The sequence below is a fragment of the Dasypus novemcinctus genome, chromosome 12, assembly GCF_030445035.2.
Source record: "Dasypus novemcinctus isolate mDasNov1 chromosome 12, mDasNov1.1.hap2, whole genome shotgun sequence".
NCBI classification, from domain to species: domain Eukaryota; kingdom Metazoa; phylum Chordata; class Mammalia; order Cingulata; family Dasypodidae; genus Dasypus; species Dasypus novemcinctus.
This window is the reverse complement of record NC_080684.1, coordinates 8,512,729-8,537,284: the sequence shown is the minus strand read 5'-3', so window position 1 is coordinate 8,537,284 and position 24,556 is coordinate 8,512,729. Positions and strand designations below refer to the sequence as shown.

The 24,556-nt window shown below is 41.3% G+C and overlaps 1 protein-coding gene across 14 annotated transcripts in view; it reads right to left on the bottom strand.

Moving 5' to 3' along the window:
* LOC131280552 (mucin-19) overlaps positions 1–24,556 on the bottom strand; it is a 129,653-nt gene that overhangs the window by 5,543 nt on the left and 99,554 nt on the right. For 9 of the 14 annotated variants that reach the window (XM_071218763.1, XM_071218769.1, XM_071218764.1 and 6 more), the window contains 23 exons: positions 16,955–24,328; positions 15,066–15,131; positions 14,907–14,960; positions 13,456–13,485; positions 13,203–13,229; positions 12,853–12,900; positions 12,552–12,605; positions 11,777–11,830; positions 10,720–10,773; positions 10,278–10,310; positions 9,899–9,958; positions 9,697–9,747; positions 8,731–8,784; positions 7,911–7,964; positions 7,280–7,327; positions 6,969–7,022; positions 6,747–6,800; positions 6,095–6,136; positions 5,224–5,277; positions 4,551–4,604; positions 4,034–4,081; positions 3,356–3,403; positions 1,399–1,428 (listed from right to left, as the gene is read on the bottom strand). In XM_071218763.1, coding sequence (XP_071074864.1) covers positions 1,399–1,428; positions 3,356–3,403; positions 4,034–4,081; positions 4,551–4,604; positions 5,224–5,277; positions 6,095–6,136; positions 6,747–6,800; positions 6,969–7,022; positions 7,280–7,327; positions 7,911–7,964; positions 8,731–8,784; positions 9,697–9,747; positions 9,899–9,958; positions 10,278–10,310; positions 10,720–10,773; positions 11,777–11,830; positions 12,552–12,605; positions 12,853–12,900; positions 13,203–13,229; positions 13,456–13,485; positions 14,907–14,960; positions 15,066–15,131; positions 16,955–24,328 — 8,445 coding nt within the window. The remainder of the gene's footprint in view (positions 1–1,398; positions 1,429–3,355; positions 3,404–4,033; positions 4,082–4,550; positions 4,605–5,223; positions 5,278–6,094; positions 6,137–6,746; positions 6,801–6,968; positions 7,023–7,279; positions 7,328–7,910; positions 7,965–8,730; positions 8,785–9,696; positions 9,748–9,898; positions 9,959–10,277; positions 10,311–10,719; positions 10,774–11,776; positions 11,831–12,551; positions 12,606–12,852; positions 12,901–13,202; positions 13,230–13,455; positions 13,486–14,906; positions 14,961–15,065; positions 15,132–16,954; positions 24,329–24,556) is intronic. The other 5 variants (XM_071218766.1, XM_071218765.1, XM_071218767.1 and 2 more) reach the window with 5 other exon arrangements.

The following is a 24,556-nucleotide window of genomic DNA, read 5'->3' as shown; positions in this document are numbered from 1 at the left end:
ATTAGCAGTTCTTCGTAGAGTCTCTCCTTTTCGCTCTCTTTTTGCCTGGCACTTACCTCCCCCCATGCACTGTCCACTGTAACGTTAATGGGTGACTCTCACGAGCTCTGGACCCAGGTCTTCCTCTGCCTAACAGATACCGCCATAGAGGATTTACAGGAGCCTCACGCTCGATGTGCACAGGCCACCTTCTCTTCTAGAAAGGCTTACTCCCATTCAGAGGCTCACCACCTACCTTTTCAATCACTTAAGCTTAAATCTTGGGAGTCATTTTGATTCCTTCCTTTTTGTTATTGGGCATCCAATCTACTGTCAAATTCTGAATCTTTGCTCTCATTTTAATCCCTTCCTTTCCTAGTTCTGCTTGCTACAGCATTACTTCAAAGGCTTATTATCTTTCATCTGGCATCTCTTTAATAGCTTTCTGGAGGGGTTACCCTGACTCTGAGCTGTTCCCGAGCCAATCCATTCTCTAGACCATAGGCAGAATAATTTTCCTAAAGTGTTACTTCTCATCTCATTACTCCTATGATTAAGGACTTTTCGTGGTCCCTTATTGTCTAATAAAGCAAACTCCTTATTCTAGCTTTACAGTAACCCCATAAGACAACTCCAACCCACCTTCTCAACCTTGTCTCACTTCTCTCCTTTATATACCCTGAACCAGTCTACATGCTGTTCACAAATTCCACCTCTGGATTGACATACCCAGGGGCACTCCAAATATACAATATATGAAACATGTATGTGACATAGAACATATATTCTCCCCATAATACATAATTACTATGAAATTTATTTTCTGCCCTGTATGAAAATTGTCTAGTTTCTTTGAAAATCTACCTTCTTACACTATCTCCAAAGGTCAGTGAATGATTTTGTTAGTAATTTTTGCCACTTTCTGTAAAGCACATTGTATTGTCTTGAGAATAGTAGAAACACAATAAATGCCTCTACAATTTTTGCACTATGGCTACACTGAGTTTTCCTTGCTTCAGTTCAGTCCTCAAAAAAAACACTGAAAATCTCTATTCACTACTAAGCAACAATATCTTAAAATGTTTCCATTAATATATCTACAACCTAAAATTTCTCCCTTTTACCAATGTCTCTTAAGACCTCACATAATTATGTGAAACACTTAATAGGTACCTACTAAGTTGATTTTGGTCTAACAAATAAGATACATTTGTTTGATTGACTTCATTAATTTGTGTGTGATAAAGCAGATTATTATTCAGGATTTATTCATAAATGAAAACTAAATTCATCCCCTTCAAATTTTCTAATTCTACGGCATTTCCATTGCTAGTGACTGATTATTGGCATGGCCTCTGAAATCGTATTTATAAGAAGAACCATTAATGCAGAATGATTCTGAAGTGGAGGTATTCTCACCTGGAGCTGGAGGAAGTGATGCTGGACACCCTATATATGAAGAAAGGAAACTCATATCAGTTTTCTAAAATTATTGGAACAGTTTTGTAATCATTGAATACATTCTTCTATTACTGAAAATAATTGTGCTACTTTGCTAGTCTTACAAACAGGCATATCTATTCTATATCTCCCTTTCTATTTGTCATGGCCTTTGAAATCCCCCCATTAGACAGTGCCTTTCTATGGACCTTGAATTTTAATGGATGGTTATGTGAGAATCAAAAGGAGAAAGTAAAAAATATCTAGGTAAACTTCTCTTCAAAATTATCTTAGAAGATAGTTCTGATGAATAGAAAGTAAAATAGATAACCAAATGGGAAAAGGATGGTTTACAGATATAGGGGGGAAAAAATCCTAGTAAGTAGCTAGTTTTAATCCTTTAAGAAATTTTATCCTCTTTTTTGTCTTCTGGAAATATTTCAATTTTGATCTACCTCTACCCACAGCAAATTCTTTACACTGGTCATCCACATATGTATATATCTTTTTGAGCCTTCACACATCAGATATTTGGGCCAACCCAGCCATCCAGTCATAATTTTCAAATTTTACTTTAGAACGGCTAAAAACCACATTGATATTTTTATTCTACCTACCAAGCAAAAGGCTGGCCTAGCAACTACAGAATTAGAGGAACTAAAAATTTCTATGAGTTTAGGAAAGTAGACAGCAACAATTTAAAGGTAGAAAAAATAGATAAGAAATGAGTTTAAACGGTAGAATTTGGAAGACCATATATCTCTAACTCTACTGTGGGAGGGTAGCCTAATCCCTAATCTGAATACTCTGCAGATTAGCAGAAGCAAACAACAAGTGAGAGAAGTGATTTTATGGACAAATAAAACAGAAAATTTTCCCTGACCAGAATTCCAAGAGGAAACAGACTGTTCACTGGGGAGATTTCTAAAAGAACCATAAAGAAAAGTTTCTTAATCACCACGTTGCTCTCAGAGCAGTTGCTCTAACAAAGATCTGATCATATGACACTTTGATAACATCCTTAAGCAGGGCCCATTTACTATAAGAATAAAGTCTTACTGAGTTTGGAAATAAGGTATAAGGTAGGCTGAATTATGTACCCCAACAAGCACACGGGTGAGCCCATTGTAAAGAGGACCTCTTGAAGAAGTTATTTTTAGTTAAGCTGTGGCCAAATGGAGCAAGTGGTTCTTGATCCTGATTACTTTCAGGCCTTATAAAGAGAACCCGAAGTCACCAAAGCTAGAAGGGAGAAGCACATCGCCATGAGACAGGAGGCAGGGATACAAGCCAGGGAACCCTGAGGCTTGCTAGAAGCCAGGATCAGAACGCTGCAGATCCTGGGGAGAAAGCCAGCCTTGCCGGTGTCTTCAGTATGGACTTCTTTTGGCCTCAAAACAATGAGCCAATAAATTCCCATTGTTTAAGCCAAGCCCGTTTGTGGTATTGGTGATAGCAGCTCTGGCAAACTAAGGCCAGGTCCTTGCTGAACGTTCCTCCACTTACCTCTCCAGCTGCATTTCCTCCTGGGCCCCTGTACAGTCAGTCACGGCCGACATCTGGGTGTTTTCTAAACTCACCCCTGTGATCTCATGTCTGTTTCTCTTCAAGGAAATCCCTCGCTACCCCAGCCAATATTAAACTCAGTCATCTCCACTATGATGCCTTCACTCAACATCACCCACTAATGTTAATTCACATTCTGCTCTCGCCCCACCCCCTGGGACTGTAATCGTACATGCTGTTAGGTTAGCATCGAGCATGCTGTAGTGTTTCTATCAGTGCCTTATGGATCTCCCCACTAGAAGATAAAATCATTAAATGGCAAAGCCTGTGCCTTACTGAGGTTTATTCCCTAGTGTCTGCTACAGGATCTGATACAAGGTGTTAAGAAAATGATATGAACAAGTACAAAGAAGGTTTTTCTCATACTAACCTGTTTCATTTTCTGTTTTTTGATCACTTGTTCCTGCAACGGTGGTTTCTGAAGGAGAATGAAAGGATGGAATTGCAATTTTATTTATTAGAATAATACGTACGCATATCAAGTCTACGTGTACATGTATATGTGATTGCGCCAACTCATGCCCAAGGAAAGCTTCATGTGGAAGAGACAATTCATTCCAGTTCATGGAGGTCATTTTATTTTACTTGGGTGGGATAAAACAGAACTAGCACAGTTTATAACCCATTCTTAGAGATCTTAAAGTATATAATAAATCTTCAGAAAGGGAGATCTACTGAAAATCTAACCTCAAAAAATCCCAGAGGAAAAAACTCTCTCTAGTTGAACTTCAAAGTATGTTCCAAAAGGAAATTTAGGACCGTCTCCCCGGCCTCTCTCTCCAGTTTCCTTCTCATCACGCCTTGCTTCCCTACTCTCAACTCCTTATGTGTAATCAAAGCTACAATGATCCTCAATATTTTTTATTTACAGTGTTTACTTGTTTGCACTTTAGTGCCAGAGGTTTCTTGGGGAAGCAGTGGCTACTAAAGATGGAATAAAAATGGTAAGTTCAGGGGACTGGCGAAGCTAGAGGTTAATTTCAGGTACACTGTCTTGTCTTCTGAGATGCCATCAAGCCAAAAGTTCATTTATTATTATGTGACTTACCTGTAATTCCTGGAGCCGTGGTTGTTTTAGGTGTTTCCGTGGAAGTAGCTAAAATAAGTAGGAGAGGAGCAATGTGTCTTTTCTGATTTCAGAAAGGCACATCCTCAGATTCGTCCATGTTGAACAACCATCTCAAAGCACTGGGAGTGCTAATACATTTACTAAAGCTAGTCCATCCCCTTCTGCCCCGCCACTGACATATTAAGGGGTCCCAGTCTTAGCAACCCCTTGCTCTCAGAGGTGAACCAGTATTTTCCTATGACCCTGAAAAATATCTTACTTAGGGGTCCCCCTTCTCTATGGTCAAGAGCTTTTCTCACATTTAGCTCATGTACTTTCTGTAACTTCATTTCCTATTATTAGTTTTGGGGAAGAGGTGTTATAAAAGAGTGAGAGAAAATATCTGTGAGTTTGAGACTTATCCACAGAGATGAACGTTAACTATCTGAAGCACTTTGGTGTTAAAGGGAGGAAGGTGAAGCGTGCCCACTCCATTGGAGTCAGTCGCTGCCATTACCTGGATTGGAACTCTCTGGGATACTGGTGGTTCCGCTCGTTACCACAGTGGTTCCTGCAAAGGCAAATGAGGGGCATTTCCTGTCAGACATACCTCTTATAGTATCCTCGAGGTCAACAGCAGGGAGAGAAAGGAAATTAGATCAAAGTCTGAGTCAGAGCTGTAGCCAGTACAGAGAGCACGTTGGTGAACTAGAAAAAGACACCCCCTCTGCAGAAGCAGCTTCATGGGTTTACGCCTTGTTGGAGGAATGGTGGCTGTGTTTCAGCCACTACTCCCTCCTTAAGCAGTATTCCCTGGGCACCTTCCCAAACTCACCTCAAGGCTCAGGTAGAGCCCCAGAAACCCAGAGAAAGAAGACAACCGTAGAAGACTAGGGAAAGCACCCCCCCGCCCCCATGAGATTCTGCCCTATTGCCTGGGCTTCTACATTCACACCCCACCATTCTCCTAAGTTGAAGCAAAGACAGAGGGGTCCTAAACGAAAGCTCAAGAGCTCTGACCCAGTGATGCGCACTTGTTTGCCTCCCAGCTCCCGTGGTAGCCCTTAGGAGAGGCAAACAAGAACGCCGTAACTGCTGGGCTAATGCTATGATAGTGGGTCAGTTCCAGAGAGGGGAGCTTATTTTTCTAGGCTTAGAAACTTAGAGCCACTTCCTAAATAGTTACTTACCTGCACTGGAACTTCCAGAAATAACTGTAGTGCCAGAGGCTGTCCCCGTGGTACCTGAAATAAGAGGGCAAGATAAGCCTCAAAAGCTTTTCTACCCTTTTGAAAAAGAGTATGGTACTGTTAGTTTCCGCCTTAGAAGGGTTGCAAAGATTAAGAGGTCATAAGGCTGTGACCCCATTCCAATCAGCTATCAGTGATTGAGTAAATAGGCAACAGCCCATTTCCCCCCAAGGATAAGCTTATCACAGTGGGAATGGAGCAGATAAGCACCCATCCCTTCCAGACCCTTGCATTCCAAGAACACCCTACCTCCTCGCCCACTGCCCCCAAGCCATGCAGAAGAGTTCACTTTTACAGCCCCTGATTAACCAGAGGCTGTACTCAGTCTAAGCCCCTCCCCTCAAACTTTTTCAGGCCTATCGATCTACTGTAAGAATTTACACTGCACTTCCAGAAGCAGGCTAAAGTCTAATCTTCAGACCCCCTCTACTGGGAGGGCTTCCCAGTAAACTTCTGCCTGCCTGCAATCCTCAATCTCCATGTCCCAGTGAAAGCCATTTTTTCCCTAACAGGTATTAGCAAGGTTTCCTGTTTCTTTAGAGCAATGGAAAACCAAATTAACAAACTTTTCTCCCACCAAATGTTGAGCCCGGCATGTTTTCCAATATACTTTCTCATGACTGCATGTTCACAGGACATAAGGAAGTGGAAAAAATCCCAATTGCCTCATTGATCTCTTTCTCTGAAATATGATTACTGAGAAAATCATTTTCTTATAGTCATGGGATTTACTTCCAGTGACTTGGCTCCTTGGTTCTCCAGTAGAAGAAAACCAGAAAAAAATATTGTGTCTATTTTAGTAATCACTCACCTTCCCGGCTACTGGTGACTTCCAATGATTCTGGGGTATTAACTGGCAAAACAAAGAAAGTGACATTTCAGAGAAAAGGTTTGTCTAAGATAAATGACTGGAATTTCAAAGTAGAACATAGGATTTGAAGACTTAAAATATGTTTCAAGGATATACTTTAAAACAGAGAAATGTTTTATGAATATAATTTACTGATCACTTTCTGGATAATAAAGTGTTTAAAACATAAAAAAAAAAAGAAAAAGAAAGAAAGGGCCTATCTAGAGAATTACATCTAGAGTATGTTTGCTTGGAAAAAGATTGGTGTACTCTTCTGTTGGAACACCCAGGCATAATGGTTGTACTAGCAGTTACCCAAGTGGTAAGTGAAATCACAAAAGGAGAATATCAGTTTATGAATTTCCTTTCACTTAAAATTAGGGTTTGGTCTGGAATAAACCATTGGGTTTATCTGATGAACTTAAAAGATTTATATCAGGAACTCTCTTGCCGTAAGTGACAATACTATATGATTTCTATTATGCAATGCATTCTAAATATAAAAGGATTTCACATGGGGTAAAGTGTTAACATCATGGTAATTTTTTGCTCAAGAAGAGATTTAAATAGAGTGGCATTCCCCCCAAGTTCATTATAGACTGCTATTGCTCACCTATTTCAACTGGAGCGTTGGTAGTTCTAACATCTTCTGAAGAAGTTGTGGCCTCTAAATGAAAGAAGGAAATGAGAAGAGAAGTAAATTAAGAAAAGTCATGAAACTTCCAAGCTTTTGATGGTATCCCCAGAGTATGGTAGGGAATATGCGGTGTTGGACGGGGAGAGATGGGAAGGAGAATATCTTATTACTGGAGACTGTGCTAGGTTATTTATTTACCTGTGTTAGAACTTCCGGATGCAACTGTTGTGCCAGAGACTACTGCAGTGGTACCTGAAGTAAAGAGAGAGAGAGAGAATGTGAATCCAAATTACCATCTAGAGAAGCGCATGGATGACAACAAGAATGTCTACGACTCAAGTAGCAGAAAACCCTTCTTGGGACATCCTGTCAAGATGAAGTGCGTTCTCCATATTTCACTGGATGTCCGTTCAAGGTGAAGGTAAGCACATTGGCTTATGGTCCAGCCTTGATGACTTGCTGCCCTTGGACTAAATTTCCGAGGTCTCAGGGCCCTTTTCCATGTTTACCAGTTTCACTCTCAGGGCTTTCCCTATCAGATGTTCTGGTGGTGGCTCCTAATGACAAGAAAATAGAAACAATATTTGCATAAATGTATGCAACTATATTCATTGGATAAATGCATGACATCTGAAATTAAAAATTTGCTAGACCTAAGCTCCTAGAGTTACTTCAATCATTTCTGCTTCCCTGAGCAGAACTAACTGAACGTGCATGCACTGCCTCCATCTGACACAAGCATAATTACTTGATTGTCCAAGGCAGAAAGGTTTCTGGACTCCCCTCTTCAGATCTTGCTTTGTCCCAGAGGAAAAGAATTGATTTTTATAAATATAAATCTAGATGGCTGAAGAAAAACACCTGGGACCAAGAAACTGTGACCCAAAGAAATGCAAACGTTCTCTCTTAAGCTTCCTCTAACAGATGTCTCCATGAAGAGGCAAAAGTAGAATAGAAATTAGTGGGAACTCAAGATTTGCCAACTCCAGTTTCATTGTTTGTGCTTTCTTCTATGGGAGTTGAAGCTTCTGATAGTGAAAAGGAAGAAAATAGTCAGGGCTAATGGAAAGTCACCCAAGGCTATGCTCCAGAGCTGGCCCCAGGAGAGAAATCATGCCACTTGCTTCCTCATTGACTCACCTGTGCTGGAACTTCCAGGTGAGAAGGTGCTTCCAGAGACCACTCTCGTAGTACCTGAAAGCCAAACAGAAGAATATCATTCTGTTAATTCCATTCCTATCATAGGAAGAGCATATTCGAAAAGAGCAGAGGGACATACAGAAGTTTTTATTATGTGAAAAGACCATTTTCAGGGATACCATCTTCTAGAAGTTGGTTTTTACGCTTCCTAATGCAATGCTTCATACTCGATAAATTTGATGGTGGGGGAGGGGCAGTGTGGGGTGCTAGGAGTAGACTCAGTGACAGATTCCTTTCTCTGGGCTCAATGTCAGGAAGACAAAGGTATTTTCTTTTACTTAGGTGTTTGAATGCCAGTGTCTTGGCTACCTGATCCCCCTAGAAGAAGAAACGAAATAGGAAGCAGAATTATTTGCGTATTGAATTTTCATTTGGGTAAAGTGCTGACACTAGAGCAATTTCAGGGTCCTAGAATTGTTTAGACACATGACAAAGAAATGCAGTAGTATCATGTAGAACAGTATAGTATCATGGTTAAAAAGATGGACTTTGAAGCCAGGCTGTCTAAATGGGAATCTAATATTTATTTGCTGTGTGACTTTGGGCAAGTTACTCAATATCTCTTGAGTGAAAGGTTTTCTCAACTGTAAAAACTGATAAAAATAGCACCTATCCACAGTTTGGGGTGAAGAATAAAAGAATTAATAATGCAAAGGGTGTGGAAATAGGGCCTGGCACATTGTAAGTGCTAGGAAATGTTAGCTAGCACTGCTATTGTTATACCTGAAAAGTGATGAGGTTACAAAGAGTGACTGCACACCTTTAATAATTTCGTATCCTGTAGCTCCACTGCTACCAAAGGAAGTTGTATATTCTAAGAAAGACAAGAGATGAAAAAATGTGAGGTTAAGAGTATTTAGGATCCTGAGGAGAGCTAAGGATATACTTTTCTGGATAACAATGCCATGAGAGATAAGTTCTGCTAAAAGTCGTCTATGAAGGCTTCTTTCCAGAGGGTTGGCTCATTGTATATGAACTCCCAGGTTTAGGTGGGGTGGCAGCAGCTATCCAAGTGACACCTGCTACAGGAAAGAGTAGTACCTTTTCTGCTCCTGGGGAGGGCTAAGTTGCAAGGAATCTGCTTGTCTCTGGGCTTTTTCAGTCAGGTAGTAAATTATTTGTGTTTTCTCATGCATTATTTTACTTGCAAATAAAGAAGCAAAAGACGCAAATTCCTTAACACAGGAGACGCCTTCTCTGGGATGTAATGGCAGTAAGAAAAGGGTTGTTTGGGCCCCTTTCCGCTTCCTGAAGGGAAGTCCTGCAACTGAACCCTTCCTGCCATATTTACCTGTTCTTTACCCACACCGAGAAGGAAATGGCCTGGGGTGGAGATGAAGGAACCTGTGTTTCCTCAATATGCCAAAAAGCTCTATTCAGAGATTTCAGCCAGGAGTTAACCTGTATGTTCTCAATGCATCGTTTCTATCCCACAGAAAATTTAATGATAAAAATTTCAACAACCGAGTGTCTTCTACTAGAGATCAGTAAGAGGAAGACAGAAGTTCTCTCTCCAAATCACCTGAGTCTCAATACTTTACCTCCACTGTTCTAAGTCTCCCTGAAGGAGGATAGAGTTAGAGGGTCTGAGCTTTAGTTATTAGATAAAATATAGGCTATCTGATCTTTTTTTTTTTCAGAAAATGCTCCTCACGGGAGGAAAAAATATTAAATAGAATTCCGGCAACACTGTCTACTGGAATGTAAGTGGCCTCTTAGGGCTTACCTTCAAAGGTTTCAAATTCTGACACTCCACTGCCTCCCCAGGAAGTTATGGCTGCAAAGAGAGGAAGAAAGAGAAAACACCAGTGGAAAAAATTTAAGGAGGATGGAATGAAATGGTAGTACTTCTGTATAGAAACCCAAAGAAAGAAGACATATCATTGGAGGGAACCAAGACAGAATTCTTCACCAAACTGTGTACTCACTTGTTCTGGAAATTCCAGGGGCAACTGTTGTGCCAGGGGCTACTGCAGAAGTGCCTGAAACTCAAAGAGAATGAGGTTATCTTGATGAGTCCTTAAAGTCAAATGAGAACCCAGCTAAAAGATACGTGGGGTTTTTGTTGTTGTTGCTTTTCTGTTTGTTTTTCTTGTTGGGTTTTTTGTCTGCTTTTTAAAAATTTTGTTTTGTTTTTCATATAAACAGAAATCCTATGTCTGGGCACATGGAAGATAGTAAACCAAATGTATTTTCCAGTTTTCACCTAATCATAACCAAGGCAAACAGGGAGACAATAGTCCCAATTTGAGGCACTTCTCTATGGCTTTCAGTAAAAGGGAGAATAGATGATTTCCCAAAGCTCACCAGCTTGGTTCCATGGTATAGTGATAATGCCAGCTGTGAGGCAGAAAAAAGAGGGAGGGGGTGGGGGGAAATTTGAATATGCTGAAACTTTAGATGTAGGAGAAATCATTAAGCTCCAAATTTATTTACATATACAGGCATGTGTCCCAGTTCATGGGACTCTTCTGTTTCACATACACATACACCCAAAAAACTTTCTGGATTCCAGCTAATATGCTCATGATATTTGTAATGTCAAAGGAGAAATTCCATCCCATCCTCAGATTTGGAGCAGTAAGGCTCAGTTCTGAAATTAGTATATCTTCCAAAAGATCTTTTCTCTAAGAGCAACCTGTTTTGACTAATGTGCAGTGTCCCTAAAGTAAATGCAAACTCTCTGAAGAAAAGCTGGTGGAGATGATCCACATTCAGATGACCTCAAATCATGGCTGGTCATTCTCACCTGTTTCTGATCCAGTTCCAGTGGTCTCAGATCCTTCTGTGGAAGTTGTGACCTCTGAAGGAAGAAATAAAATGGTGAAATCTGAGAATATGGCATACAAGGAGAACGCGTTGGGGTGCTATCTTATCATAGAAACCTCACAAGAGCTATCATGACATCAAAGATTAAAGGAAGACAGTTTTCTTCTTATTAACCTACATGTTAGAACTTTCAGATACAATGGTTGTTCCAGAGAATTCTACAGTGGTACCTAAAATGCAAAAAGTAATTGGAGCCAAGAGAGCTCTACCTCCTCAATTAATCTTGGAAACGTTAAAATGACCCTAACGCATCAGAAGCCCTTTGCTGAGGAAATTGAACAAGTGAATGGGTATGTTGGTACTGGGTTTCCCATTCACTATCTAGTAAATTGGGGGTGAGGCTTAAAATCACTCTTCCTCCAGGTGTGCCAGAGGTACCTAAAGGAAGGAATAAAGCAGATGATGGTTTTAATCTTTACAAGTATTACTAATTGGCATTACTTGGGGTCTTTCTATATCAGTTGCCTTCATAGAATGTTCCTTTTAAAATGGGGAGAGAAAATTAAGCAATAAACACCATATATAAATAAATTAGAGACAGAACAGAAAGTGGTAAGCTATGGAGGGAAAAGGTAAGAATTGGAAGCGGTATTGGAAGCACTAGGGGTTGAGAGGCAAGATGCTCTCAAGCCTTTGTTCAGAATAAAAAATGGATAGCCTGGCTGAGACATCTGAGGTCATGGGGTGTCCAAGCAGAGTGGTAGGAGACTTTGTGACCCTAGAGGACATGCAGGTCCCACCCTCACTCCCCTGCACATTCATATGTTCAAAGCAGCAACTCAAGGAAGAAAATGGTGAAAGTCCCAAAGTCTTTCACCTCCTGGCAATCCTGCTCCAGTTGTTCTACGACCTCCTGCGGAAGTGGTTGCCTCTGGGAGATGAAATAAATAAAGGAGTAAAGACTAGGGGTATGGACAGAACATTCTGGAACTACCAAAGGATAGAGTGCCTGCGATGTCATGTGCAGGATGCCTGACCTGTGTTGGTACTTCCAGGTTCCAGAGTTGTGCCAGAGCTGCTCTCAGGAGTACCTGAAATAAGAAAGGGAATGTGGTCAGCTGGTCCATTCTTTGCCCATCAGGAAATCAGCATATGCTCCTTAAAAAAAAAAAAAAAGAAAGAAAGGAAAAAAAAAACCATCTTTCTTCAATATATCAGTAAATTGTTTCTCTAGACTTTCTGGTTTTAAGAGTTAATCAACATATGTCCAATAAAACATTGCATTCGCTAAGCAAATTTACAAAGAAAATCTTCTACCACTGAGGCCCTTTTCTTAGAATTTAGCCACACGGAAATATCACAGGGCCCAGAGCAGCTATGGAACTTTCAGTGAATCAGCTCTACAGTGCCCAAGAGAAAGCGCCTGGACACATGAGACAAAAGGAACAAAGTTGACCCATCTCAATTGTATTGACTGATGTCAAATAGCAAACACCTGGTAAATATTTGCCCAATATGCTTAACATGGGAAATTCAAAGAGTCTTGGTATATTCCACACAAGACTGGTAATTGAGTGGAAGTTATTAGGAAGTACAATTAATGCCTTGACAGAGCTCATCTGTGACAAGGCCAACTCTTGTTCCGTTTTCTCCTAGGGAAGTTGTGGCCTCTGAGAGAAAACAGGAAAAGATGGTTAGAAACGATTTAAGGAACATGGAAGATACTGTAGTTCTCCTACATAGGATAGTACCAGAGGAGAAATTCATCAAAGATGGACTCTTGGAAGGTTCCCTGCCACCTTATTGACTCACCTGTGATGGAACTGCCAGGGGCAATGGTTGTGCCAGGGGCTACCCCAGTGGTGCCTGAAACAAAGGGATTAGAGTCATTATAAAGGCGGATGTTTGTCTCTGAAGACTGACCTCTAGTAGGCATGTGGGTGTATCTTTGTTATATCAAAGAGCCCTTTCACTACCTACTGATCAGGTGAGAAACATATGTCTTTCCCATTACGCATTACATTAGCAAAGCAATCAGAATAGCAACGTTCCAAGCTGAGGTTCCCTCCCCTGGCTTTCCATGCATTCCAAGATAGGGAAACACAGTGCTTACCTGTCAAACTCCCAGTTGCTTGGCTTCCTGGTACCTCAGTGGTGCCTGCTTTGGGATAGAAAACAGAAAACTATTTGAGAGTGTTGAGAACATAGGAAATATGCAGTATCATTTGATTTTGTACATTTGTACATAACAGGTGTAGAACTGAACTATTATATGATGGATGCAAAATGCGTTTACTATGACTTAAGACGGCATGAAAATAGAAAAAGCCTTTGCTACCAAAATCTAATTAGAAGTTCATGTTTTATTAATCTGACAAATTAAGGCCTCCGCTATCATGTTTTCTCTTCCAGTGATTGGAAAACTTTTTTTTTAGTTGGACATATAATCTCATATTTTCTCACCTGCTACTCCAGGCTGTTTTGATGGTACTAAAATTTAAAAACAAATATATTTAGAAACGTACATTTTTTAAGTTTATCTCAGTTCATAAAGACTAATTTGCATTAGATTATAATACTTTTCCAGTGCTCAAGTGAAAAAGATAGAAATGCTATTTCAATGACCATTGTGCAGAAGCATATTTTTTCAAAATTTTCTTAGTCTTTTTTTTTTTTTTGGGAAGTATATTTTTGTGTCATTTTAATTTCAACTTACCTACAATAAGCTCTGGTGGAATTATACGATCTGTGCATAATAAAAGAAAGGTTAAATTCATATTTCGATTAAAGAATATATTGAATTTAATTTTAAAAATTCAATTCTGTGCTTCAATTGCTATGATACATAAAATTTTATTTTAAAAAGGAAGTATGTTATTTCCACGACTTTTCTTAGAGAAATTCAAGTCAGAGTAGGAAATCTCTTGGTACAGAAATTATATTGTGATCTTCTAAGGAATCATCTATTATGTTCCAAATTATCAAACAGAAAACAAAGCCATTGCCTCTTCCCAAGTGGAATATTTACACACTTGTACCTCTTGTTTGGTTCCATTTAGTTCAAGGCTAAAATATTCAAACTTGGAAAATGCTTTTTAAAAATAAAATAAAACGTATACTGTGTTCCAATAGCTGTATATTTGCAGCCATGGCATCAGTTTATGAAAAGATTATAATATACAATATATACAATGAATCCTGCAAACTCACTTACATTTGGATAAACATAGATGAAAAAAAGAACAGATGTCTATTCAGTTTGAGCTAAATTACTGACTTATTTCCTGGTGACTAATTCATAAAATAAATTTATGTAAGGAGTGTATGTAACAGTAGTTACAATAAATGTGGCATAAATCTTTGCCAGAAAAAAAAAGTGCAAGCTATCCATTACTTACATTAGGAATGAACAATTTAGTCACCAAAGCCTAGGTTCTATTAGATACCCTGCAAACTGAGAAATTACATCTTTCTCAAGTATTATAACACTGAGCATACAACAATCCAGAAGCTTAAATAATAGTGAACAGTAGCCTGGAAAAAGTGATTTAATCCATTAATGCAGAAAATATGTTCCCTGTAAGTATTTATGAATTTTATGCCAATTGCAGTTATTGTAAAAAGAAAGGAAGTGAAATCTTCATTTATAAAACAATTGTATTATAGTTTTGTCAAATAAAAACACCCCAAATCTTGCTGTTCAGAATAGCAAATGCACAGAGCTTGTCCTTATTTTTTAAAACTTTGAACTTCTTCTTATTACCTGTTGCTGTAGTTCTTATAGTTAGAAATGGGGAAAATTAAAGCTTTATAATTTTAAAAGCAAGATTTTATCAATTGGTCGCTGATCATTGTATATTGTGCCTTAGAAGCAGGATAGTACAATGGTGAAAATAGCTTTGGCGTCAGAAAATGATAATTAGAAATATTGGATCTACCATTTGACTAGCTGTAGAATCTGGATTCTTTTAGATAAAATCTTAGTCTAAGTTCCTCATTAGCAAAATGAGATAACTATACTTTTTCAAAGAATGACTACAGGAATTAAATGAGATCATATACTTAATAATATTGCAATTATTTAACTAGCATTATTATTTTATAATTTTTAATTAGACAAGATGAAAATAAGTCAAAGAATATATATGACATCCTCTGCTTACTTACCAGTAGTGGAACTTTCCAGTACAATTGTTGAGCCAGCGATCGCTCCTGTGGGACCTGAGATTATAAGTGGAAAGTAATGAGTGGTGTTTTTATTTTGAGACAATACCTAGACATTTATAAATGTAGTTACTTTGAGTCCAAGTGCTATAGATTATGTACCTGATGTGAAAGCTGTACTTCCACCCCTAACTTCTGTGGAAGTCCCAGCAGGCACTCCAGTTGTACCTGAATTTAAAACAAACAAAGCAGAATTCCAATAATATAATAGGTAGTTTTTACTTGGATTTCTCACTGACATCTCAAATATAACCTATTCAAACCTGAACTCATGATCTTTCCTACAAACTGTTGCTTTTCTAGCATTCTCTATTTCAACAATTGATACCATTATCCCCCAAAAGGAATGTACCATAAGCTTAAAAATTATCCCTTATCAATTTCCCACATCGAAACCACTGCCAAATTTCTCTGATGCTACATCTGAAATATACTAGGAATATTTTCATTTCTCTTCATTGGTTATCATAGTTTATTCTACACCATTGTTTCTCACCTTTACTCAGAAATAGCTTTCTAACAAATCTCTCTGCTTCCTCCCTTGCGTTATACAATCCATTCTCAGGTTGAAAACTTACTGACCTTTTAAAAATTGTGCACCTGATCTTGTCACTCCTGTCTGTCCAAAACCATTTGATAGCCTCCCACAGCTCTTAGAAATAAGTCTAAAATCCTTGTGCTACAATGCTCTGCATTATTAGGTTCCTTCCTACTCTCCAGACTTGTATCCTACCACCTGCCACGTCTTCACTGGACACTCCTCACACTGGCCTCCTTCATATCTTCATCTCTCCAAGATACCAGGACTCCCACCTGAAATCATCCTTCTGCTCCCCTCTCAGCCTTATAGTTTTCATCTGACTAGTATCTCTTGAAAGAGTCAGCACCATGAGGACAATTTCCTGTTCTTCCATGACAGTTCTAACACACCTAAACAAAGTGTAAAGTCCTAAATACTACATGACTAGGATATGATTTTCTCAGATTTCCGTACTTACAAGGTACTAATTACCAGCATTAAATATATCAGAAAACCTTAAGTGAGCTAGAACCTAAGCCAATGGCTTCCCTTTCCACTCTCCCTTTTAACTCTACTGGCTAACCCAGTATCTGATGCACTGAATGTACTCTCACTTGCTTCGTGTTTCCTCCCTGAGGTTCTTCATCTGTGTCTGATTAAGAGGATAATCAATTACTATCTTTACATGATTCAATTTAGTAAAACTAACAAATGTACTGACATTTAAGAAAATATCAAATCCAGATGTAATTCATTTTAGAATATTACTTAACCATTTCTCGCGAAATTTAGATTCTTTGATTCACAGCTCTCTCGTTTTTCATACTTTGGGTCTCAGCTCTTCTTGGGCCAGACCAGCACATAGGTGAACCTTACCTGCTTGGTTCCCAGCAATGGTGGCGCCAGAGCCAGGACCTTCCCAGTCACCTCCCATAGGAAGACTCATGGATCCTCCGCTGTAACTGTTTGTTTGCTTTTTTGTTTTTAAGTAACACTGATGCAAACACACTTCTCAAGAAGAATTCCGAAACAATCCATTTAAAACAATAATATTCTAAAAAGCTCCCACCATTATGTAACAATTGGAATTCTTAGGTGTCCTATTTTATTCTGATATTTTTCATACTATTCAAAGAGTGAGATAATTAAATGAGCTGTATTTAATTTATTTAACTTGCCTCAGATGCTACATTCTCACTTTCTGGTGCTCCAGTAGTTATTCCTGCCCCAGTGGCAGATCCAGCTCATGGTCTAGTTGTTTCTGTCCTTCCAGTTGATAGTATAATTGTCCCTGTTTCTCTAACTGAAGTACTAGTTGTCCCTGTTCCACTGGCTGAAGATCCAGGTGTCCCTGTTACCACAGCTGATATTCCAGCTGTCCCTGTTCCCACAGCTAATGTACTAGTTGTGCCTGTTTCAAAAACTGATGAACCAATTGTCCCTGTTTCCAGAGCTGATGTTATAGTTTTACCTGTTTCAACAACTGAAGATCCAGTTGTCCCTGTTTCCACAGCTGATGTGCTAGTTGTGCCTGTTTCAACAACTGATGATCCAGTTGTCCCTGTTTCCACAGCTGATGTGCTAGTTGTCCCTGTTTCAACAACTGATGATCCAGTTGTCCCTGTTTCAACAACTGATGATCCAGTTGTGCCTGTTTCAACTACTGATGATGTCGTCCCTGTTTCAACCACTGATGTGCTAGTTGTGCCTGTTTCAACAGCTGATGTTCCTGTTGTGCCCGTTTCAACAACTGATGATCCAGTGGTCCCTGCTTCCACAGCTGATGTGCTGGTTGTGCCTGTTTCAACAACTGATGATCCAGTTGTCCCTGTTTCAACAGCTGATGTTCCTGTTGTGCCCGTTTCAACTACTGATGATCCAGTTGTTCTTGTTTCAACAGCCGATGTGCTAGTTGTGCCTGTTTCAACTACTGATGATCCAGTTGTCCCTGTTTCAACAGGTGATGTTCCAGTTGTCTCTGTTCCTACAGCTGATGTGCTAGTTGTGCCTGTTTCCAGAGCTGATGATCCAGTTGTCCCTGTTTCCACAGCTGATGTTCCAGTTGTGCCCGTTTCAACAACTGATGATCCAGTTGTTCCTGTTTCAACAGCTGATGTGCTTGTTGTGCCTGTTTCCAGAGCTGATGATCCAGTTGTCCCTGTTTCCACAGCTGATGTGCTACTTGTGCCCGTTTCAACAACTGATGATCCAGTTGTTCCTGTTTCAAAAGCTGATGTGCTTGTTGTGCCTGTTTCAACAACTGACGATCCAGTTGTCCCTGTTTCAAGAGCGGATGTTCCAGTAGTTCCTGTTCCTGAGGCTGATGTTCCAGTTGTCTCTGTTCCAACAGCAGATGTGCTAGTTGTGACTGTTTCAACACCTGATGATCCAGTTGTCCCTGTTTTAACAGCTGATGTACTAGTTGTGCCAGTTTCAACTACTGATGATCCAGTTGTCCCTGTTTCCACAGCTGATGTGCTAGTTGTGGTTGTTTCAACTACTGATGATCCAGTTGTCCCTGCTTCAACAGCTGATGTTCCTGTTGTGCCCGTTTCAACTACTGATGATCCAGTTGTCCCTGTTTCAACAGCTGATGTGCTAGCTGTGGTTGTTTCAACTACTGATGATCCAGTTGTCCCTGTTTCAACAGCTGATGTGCTAGTTGTGGTTGTTTCAACTACTGATGATCCAGTTGTCCCTATTTCAACAGCTGATGTGCTAGTTGTGCCTGTTTCAACAACTGATGATCCAGTTGTCTCTGTTCCAACAGCAGATGTGCTAGTTGTGACTGTTTCAACTACTGATGATCCAGATGTCCCTGCTTCAACAGCTGATGTTCCTGTTGTGCCCATTTCAACTACTGATGATCCAGTTGTCCCTGTTTCAACAGCTGATGTGCTAGTTGTGGTTGTTTCAACTACTGATGATCCAGTTGTTCCTGTTTCAACAGCTGATGTGCTAGTTGTGGTTGTTTCAACTACTGATGATCCGGTTGTCCCTGTTTCAACAGCTGATGTGCTAGTTGTGGTTTTTTCAACTACTGATGATCCAGTTGTCCCTGTTTCAACAGCTGATGTCCCTGTTGTGCCCGTTTCAACTACTGATGATCCAGTTGTCCCTGTTTGAACAGCTGATGTGCTAGTTGTGGTTGTTTCAACTACTGATGATCCAGTTGTCCCTGTTTCAACTACTGATGATCCAGTTGTCCCTGTTTCCACAGCTGATGTGCTACTTGTGCCTGTTTCAACTACTGATGATCCAGTTGTTCCTGTTTCCGCAGCTGATGTGCTAGTTGTGCCTGTTTGAAGAACTGATGATCCAGTGGTCCCTGCTTCCACAGCTGATGTGCTAGTTGTGCCTGTTTGAACAACTGATGATCCAGTTGTCCCTGTTTCCACAGCTGATGTTCCAGTTGTGCCTGTTTCAACTACTGATGATCCAGTTGTCGCTGTTTCAACAGCTGATGTTCCTGTTGTGCCCGTTTCAACTACTGATGATTCAGTTGTCCCTGTTTCCACAGCTGATGTGCTAGTTGTGCCCGTTTCAACAACCGATGATCCAGTTGTCCCTGTTTCCACAGCTGATGTGCTAGTTGTGGTTGTTTCAACTACTGATGATCCAGTTGTCCCTGTTTCAACTATTGATGATCCAGTTGTCCCTGTTTCAACAGCTGATGTGCTCGTTGTGCCTGTTTCAACTACTGATGATCCAGTGGTCCCTGCTTCCACAGCTGATGTGCTAGTTGTGCCTGCTTCAACAACTGATGATCCAGTGGTCCCTGCTTCCACAGCTGATGATCCAGTTGTCCCTGTTTCCACAGCTGATGTGCTAGTTGTGGTTGTTTCAACTACTGATGATCCAGTTGTCCCTGTTTCAACTACTGATGATCCAGTTGTCCCTGTTTCCATAGCTGATGTGCTACTTGTGCCTGTTTCAACTACTGATGATCCAGTTGTTCCTGTTTCCACAGCTGATGTGCTTGTTGTGCCTGCTTCAACAACTGATGATCCAGTTGTTCCTGTTTCCACAGCTGATGTGCTAGTTGTGCCTGTTTGAACAACTGATGATCCAGTGGTCCCTGTTTCCACAGCTGATGTGCTAGTTGTGGTTGTTTCAACTACTGATGATCCAGTTGTCCCTGTTTCAACTACTGATGATCCAGTTGTCCCTGTTTCAACAGCTGATGTGCTCGTTGTGCCTGTTTCAACTACTGATGATCCAGTGGTCCCTGCTTCCACAGCTGATGTGCTAGTTGTGCCTGCTTCAACAACTGATGAACCAGTTGTTCCTGTTTCCACAGCTGATGTGCCAGTTGTGCCCGTTTGAACAACTGATGATCCAGTGGTCCCTGCTTCCACAGCTGATGTGCTAGTTGTGCCTGTTTGAACAACTGATGATCCAGTTGTCCCTGTTTCCACAGCTGATGTTCCTGTTGTGCCCGTTTCAACTACTGATGATCCAGTTGTCCCTGTTTCAACAGCTGATGTTCCTGTTGTGCCCGTTTCAACAACTGATGATCCAGTTGTCCCTGTTTCCACAGCTGATGTTCCTGTTGTGCCCGTTTCAACTACTGATGATCCAGTTGTCCCTGTTTCAACAGCTGATGTGCTAGTTGTGCCCGTTTCAACAACTGATGATCCAGTTGTCCCTGTTTCCACAGCTGATGTGCTAGTTGTGCCTGTTTCAACAACTGATGATCCAGTTGTCCCTGTTTCAACAGCTGATGTGCTAGTTGTGGTTGTTTCAACAGCTGATGATCCAGTTGTCCCTGTTTCAACCACTGATGATCCAGTTGTCCCTGTTTCCACAGCTGATGTGCTACTTGTGCCTGTTTCCACTACTGATGATCCAGTTGTTCCTGTTACAAGAGCTGATGTGCTTGTTGTGCCTGCTTCAACAACCGAAGATCCAGTTGTCCCTGTTTCCACAGCTGATGTGCTAGTTGTGCCTGTTTCAACTACTGATGATCCAGTTGTTCTTGTTTCAACAGCTGATGTGCTCGTTGTGCCTGTTTCAACAACTGATGATCCAGTGGTCCCTGCTTCCACAGCTGATGTGCTAGTTGTGCCTGTTTCAACTACTGATGATCCAGTTGTCCCTGTTTCCACAGCTGATGTGCTAGTTGTTTCAACTACTGATGTTCCAGTTGTCCCTGTTTCAACTACTGATGATCCAGTTGTCCCTGTTTCCACAGCTGATGTTCCTGTTGTGCCCGTTTCAACTACTGATGATCCAGTTGTCCCTGTTTCCACAGCTGATGTGCTAGTTGTTTCAACTACTGATGTTCCAGTTGTCCCTGCTTCAACAACTGATGATCCAGTCGTTCCTGTTTCCACAGCTGATGTGCCAGTTGTGCCCGTTTGAACAACTGATGATCCAGTGGTCCCTGCTTCCAAAGCTGATGTGCTAGTTGTGCCCGTTTGAACAACTGATGATCCAGTTGTCCCTGTTTCCACAGCTGATGTTCCAGTTGTGCCTGTTTCAACTACTGATGATGTCGTCCCTGTTTCAACCACTGATGTGCTAGTTGTGCCTGTTTCAACAACTGATGATCCAGTTGTCCCTGTTTCAACAGCTGATGTCCCTGTTGTGCCCGTTTCAACAACTGATGATCCAGTGGTCCCTGCTTCCACAGCTGATGTGCTAGTTGTGCCTGTTTCAACTACTGATGATCCAGTTGTCCCTGTTTCCACAGCTGATGTGCTAGTTGTGGTTGTTTCAACTACTGATGATCCAGTTGTCCCTGTTTCAACTACTGATGATCCAGTTGTCCCTGTTTCCACAGCTGATGTGCTACTTGTGCCTGTTTCAACTACTGATGATCCAGTTGTTTCTGTTTCCACAGCTGATGTGCTTGTTGTGCCTGCTTCAACAACTGATGATCCAGTTGTTCCTGTTTCCACAGCTGATGTGCTAGTTGTGCCTGTTTCAACAACTGATGATCCAGTGGTCCCTGCTTCCACAGCTGATGTGCTAGTTGTGCCTGTTTCAACAACTGATGATCCAGTTGTCCCTGTTTCCACAGCTGATGTTCCAGTTGTGCCTGTTTCAACTACTGATGATGTCGTCCCTGTTTCAACCACTGATGTGCTAGTTGTGCCTGTTTCAACAACTGATGATCCAGTTGTCCCTGTTTCAACAGCTGATGTCCCTGTTGTGCCTGTTTCAACAACTGATGATCCAGTGGTCCCTGCTTCCACAGCTGATGTGCTAGTTGTGCCTGTTTCAACTACTGATGATCCAGTTGTCCCTGTTTCCACAGCTGATGTGCTAGTTGTGGTTGTTTCAACTACTGATGATCCAGTTGTCCCTGTTTCAACTACTGATGATCCAGTTGTCCCTGTTTCCACAGCTGATGTGCTACTTGTGCCTGTTTCAACTACTGATGATCCAGTTGTTTCTGTTTCCACAGCTGATGTGCTTGTTGTGCCTGCTTCAACAACTGATGATCCAGTTGTTCCTGTTTCCACAGCTGATGTGCTAGTTGTGCCCGTTTCAACAACTGATGATCCAGTGGTCCCTGCTTCCACAGCTGATGTGCTAGTTGTGCCTGTTTCAACAACTGATGATCCAGTTGTCCCTGTTTCCACAGCTGATGTGCTAGTTGTGGTTGTTTCAACAGCTGATGATCCAGTTGTCCCTGTTTCCACAGCTGATGTTCCTGTTGTGCCCGTTTCAACAACTGATGATCCAGTGGTCCCTGCTTCCACAGCTGATGTGCTAGTTGTGCCTGTTTCAACTACTGATGATCCAGTTGTCCCTGTTTCCACAGCTGATGTGCTAGTTGTGGTTGTTTCAACTACTGATGATCCAGTTGTCCCTGTTTCCACAGCTGATGTGCTAGTTGTGGTTGTTTCAACTACTGATGATCCAGTTGTCCCTGTTTCAACTACTGATGATCCAGTTGTCCCTGTTTCCACAGCTGATGTGCTACTTGTGCCTGTTTCAACTACTGATGATCCAGTTGTTCCTGTTTCCACAGCTGATGTGCTTGTTGTGCCTGCTTCAACAACTGATGATCCAGTTGTTCCTGTTTCCACAGCTGATGTGCTAGTTGTGCCCGTTTGAACAACTGATGATCCAGTGGTCCCTGCTTCCACAGCTGATGTGCTAGTTGTGCCCGTTTGAACAACTGATGATCCAGTTGTCCCTGTTTCCACAGCTGATGTTCCAGTTGTGCCTCTTTCAACTACTGATGATGTCGTCCCTGTTTCAACCACTGATGTGCTAGTTGTGCCTATTTCAACAACTGATGATCCAGTTGTCCCTGTTTCAACAGCTGATGTTCCTGTTGTGCCCGTTTCAACTACTGATGATCCAGTTGTCCCTGTTTCAACAGCTGATGTGCTAGTTGTGCCTGTTTCAACAACTGATGATCCAGTTGTCCCTGTTTCCACAGCTGATGTGCTAGTTGTGCCTGTTTCAACAACTGATGATCCAGTTGTCCCTGTTTCAACAGCTGATGTGCTAGTTGTGCCTGTTTCAACAACTGATGATCCAGTTGTCCCTGTTTCCACAGCTGATGTGCTAGTTGTGCCTGTTTCAACAACTGATGATCCAGTTGTCCCTGTTTCCACAGCTGATGTGCTACTTGTGCCTGTTTCCACTACTGATGATCCAGTTGTTCCTGTTACAAGAGCTGATGTGCTTGTTGTGCCTGCTTCAACAACTGAAGATCCAGTTGTCCCTGTTTCCACAGCTGATGTGCTAGTTGTGCCTGTTTCAACTACTGATGATCCAGTTGTTCTTGTTTCAACAGCTGATGTGCTCGTTGTGCCTGTTTCAACAACTGATGATCCAGTGGTCCCTGCTTCCACAGCTGATGTGCTAGTTGTGCCTGTTTCAACTACTGATGATCCAGTTGTCCCTGTTTCCACAGCTGATGTGCTAGTTGTGCCTGTTTCAACAACTGATGATCCAGTTGTTCCTGTTTCCACAGCTGATGTGCTAGTTGTGGTTGTTTCAACTACTGATGATCCAGTTGTTCCTGTTTCCACAGCTGATGTGCTTGTTGTGCCTGCTTCAACAACTGATGATCCAGTTGTCCCTGTTTCCGCAGCTGATGTGCTAGTTGTGCCTGTTTCAACAGCTGATGTGCTAGTTGTACCCGTTTCAACTACTGATGATCCAGTTGTCCCTGTTTCAACAGCTGATGTGCTAGTTGTGCCCGTTTCAACAACTGATGATCCAGTTGTCCCTGTTTCCACAGCTGATGATCCAGTTGTCCCTGTTTCCACAGCTGATGTGCTAGTTGTGCCTGTTTCAACAACTGATGATCCAGTTGTCCCTGTTTCCACAGCTGATGTGCTAGTTGTGCCTGTGTCAACAACTGATGATCCAGTTGTCCCTGTTTCCACAGCTGATGTGCTAGTTGTGCCTGTTTCAACAACTGATGATCCAGTTGTCCCTGTTTCTACAGCTGATGTTCCTGTTGTGCCTGTTTCAACTATTGATGAGCTAGTTGTGCCTGTTTCAACAACTGATGATCCAGTTGTTCCTGTTTCAACAGCTGACGTTCCAGTTGTCCCTGTTTCCGCAGCCGTTGTCCCAGTTGTTTCTGTTTCTCCAGCTGATGTTCCTGTTGTGACTGTTTCAACAACTGATGTTCCAGTTGTCCCTGTTTCCACAGCTGATGATCCAGTTGTCCCTGTTTCAACAGCTGATGCTGTAGTTCTAGATAATGCTCCAGATGTTGTTATCCCTTCGACTGCTATCTCTGTTGCTCCTGTCACACCAAGTGTTGTTCCAGATTCTCCTGTTTCTTCAGTCAATTTTCCCGTTGTCACTGCCACTGCAGCTGAATTTCCAGATGTCCCTGTCACTCCTTCTGTTGTCCACGATGTCCCTATTGAAATCAAATAGTATACATGGAATGATGTTATTTGCTGTTACAACACTTGTTTAATCTTGGGGATTCATGCTGCTTTCTTTATAGCTTGCATACCTGTTTATCCCAGAACCATCACTTCTAATTTACCCATTTAATTATGCTTAAATGTAACTGACTCCCTATTACTTTTTCATTATTCATCATTTATTAAATATTTCGTATGTACCAAGGAAGTGCTTTAAG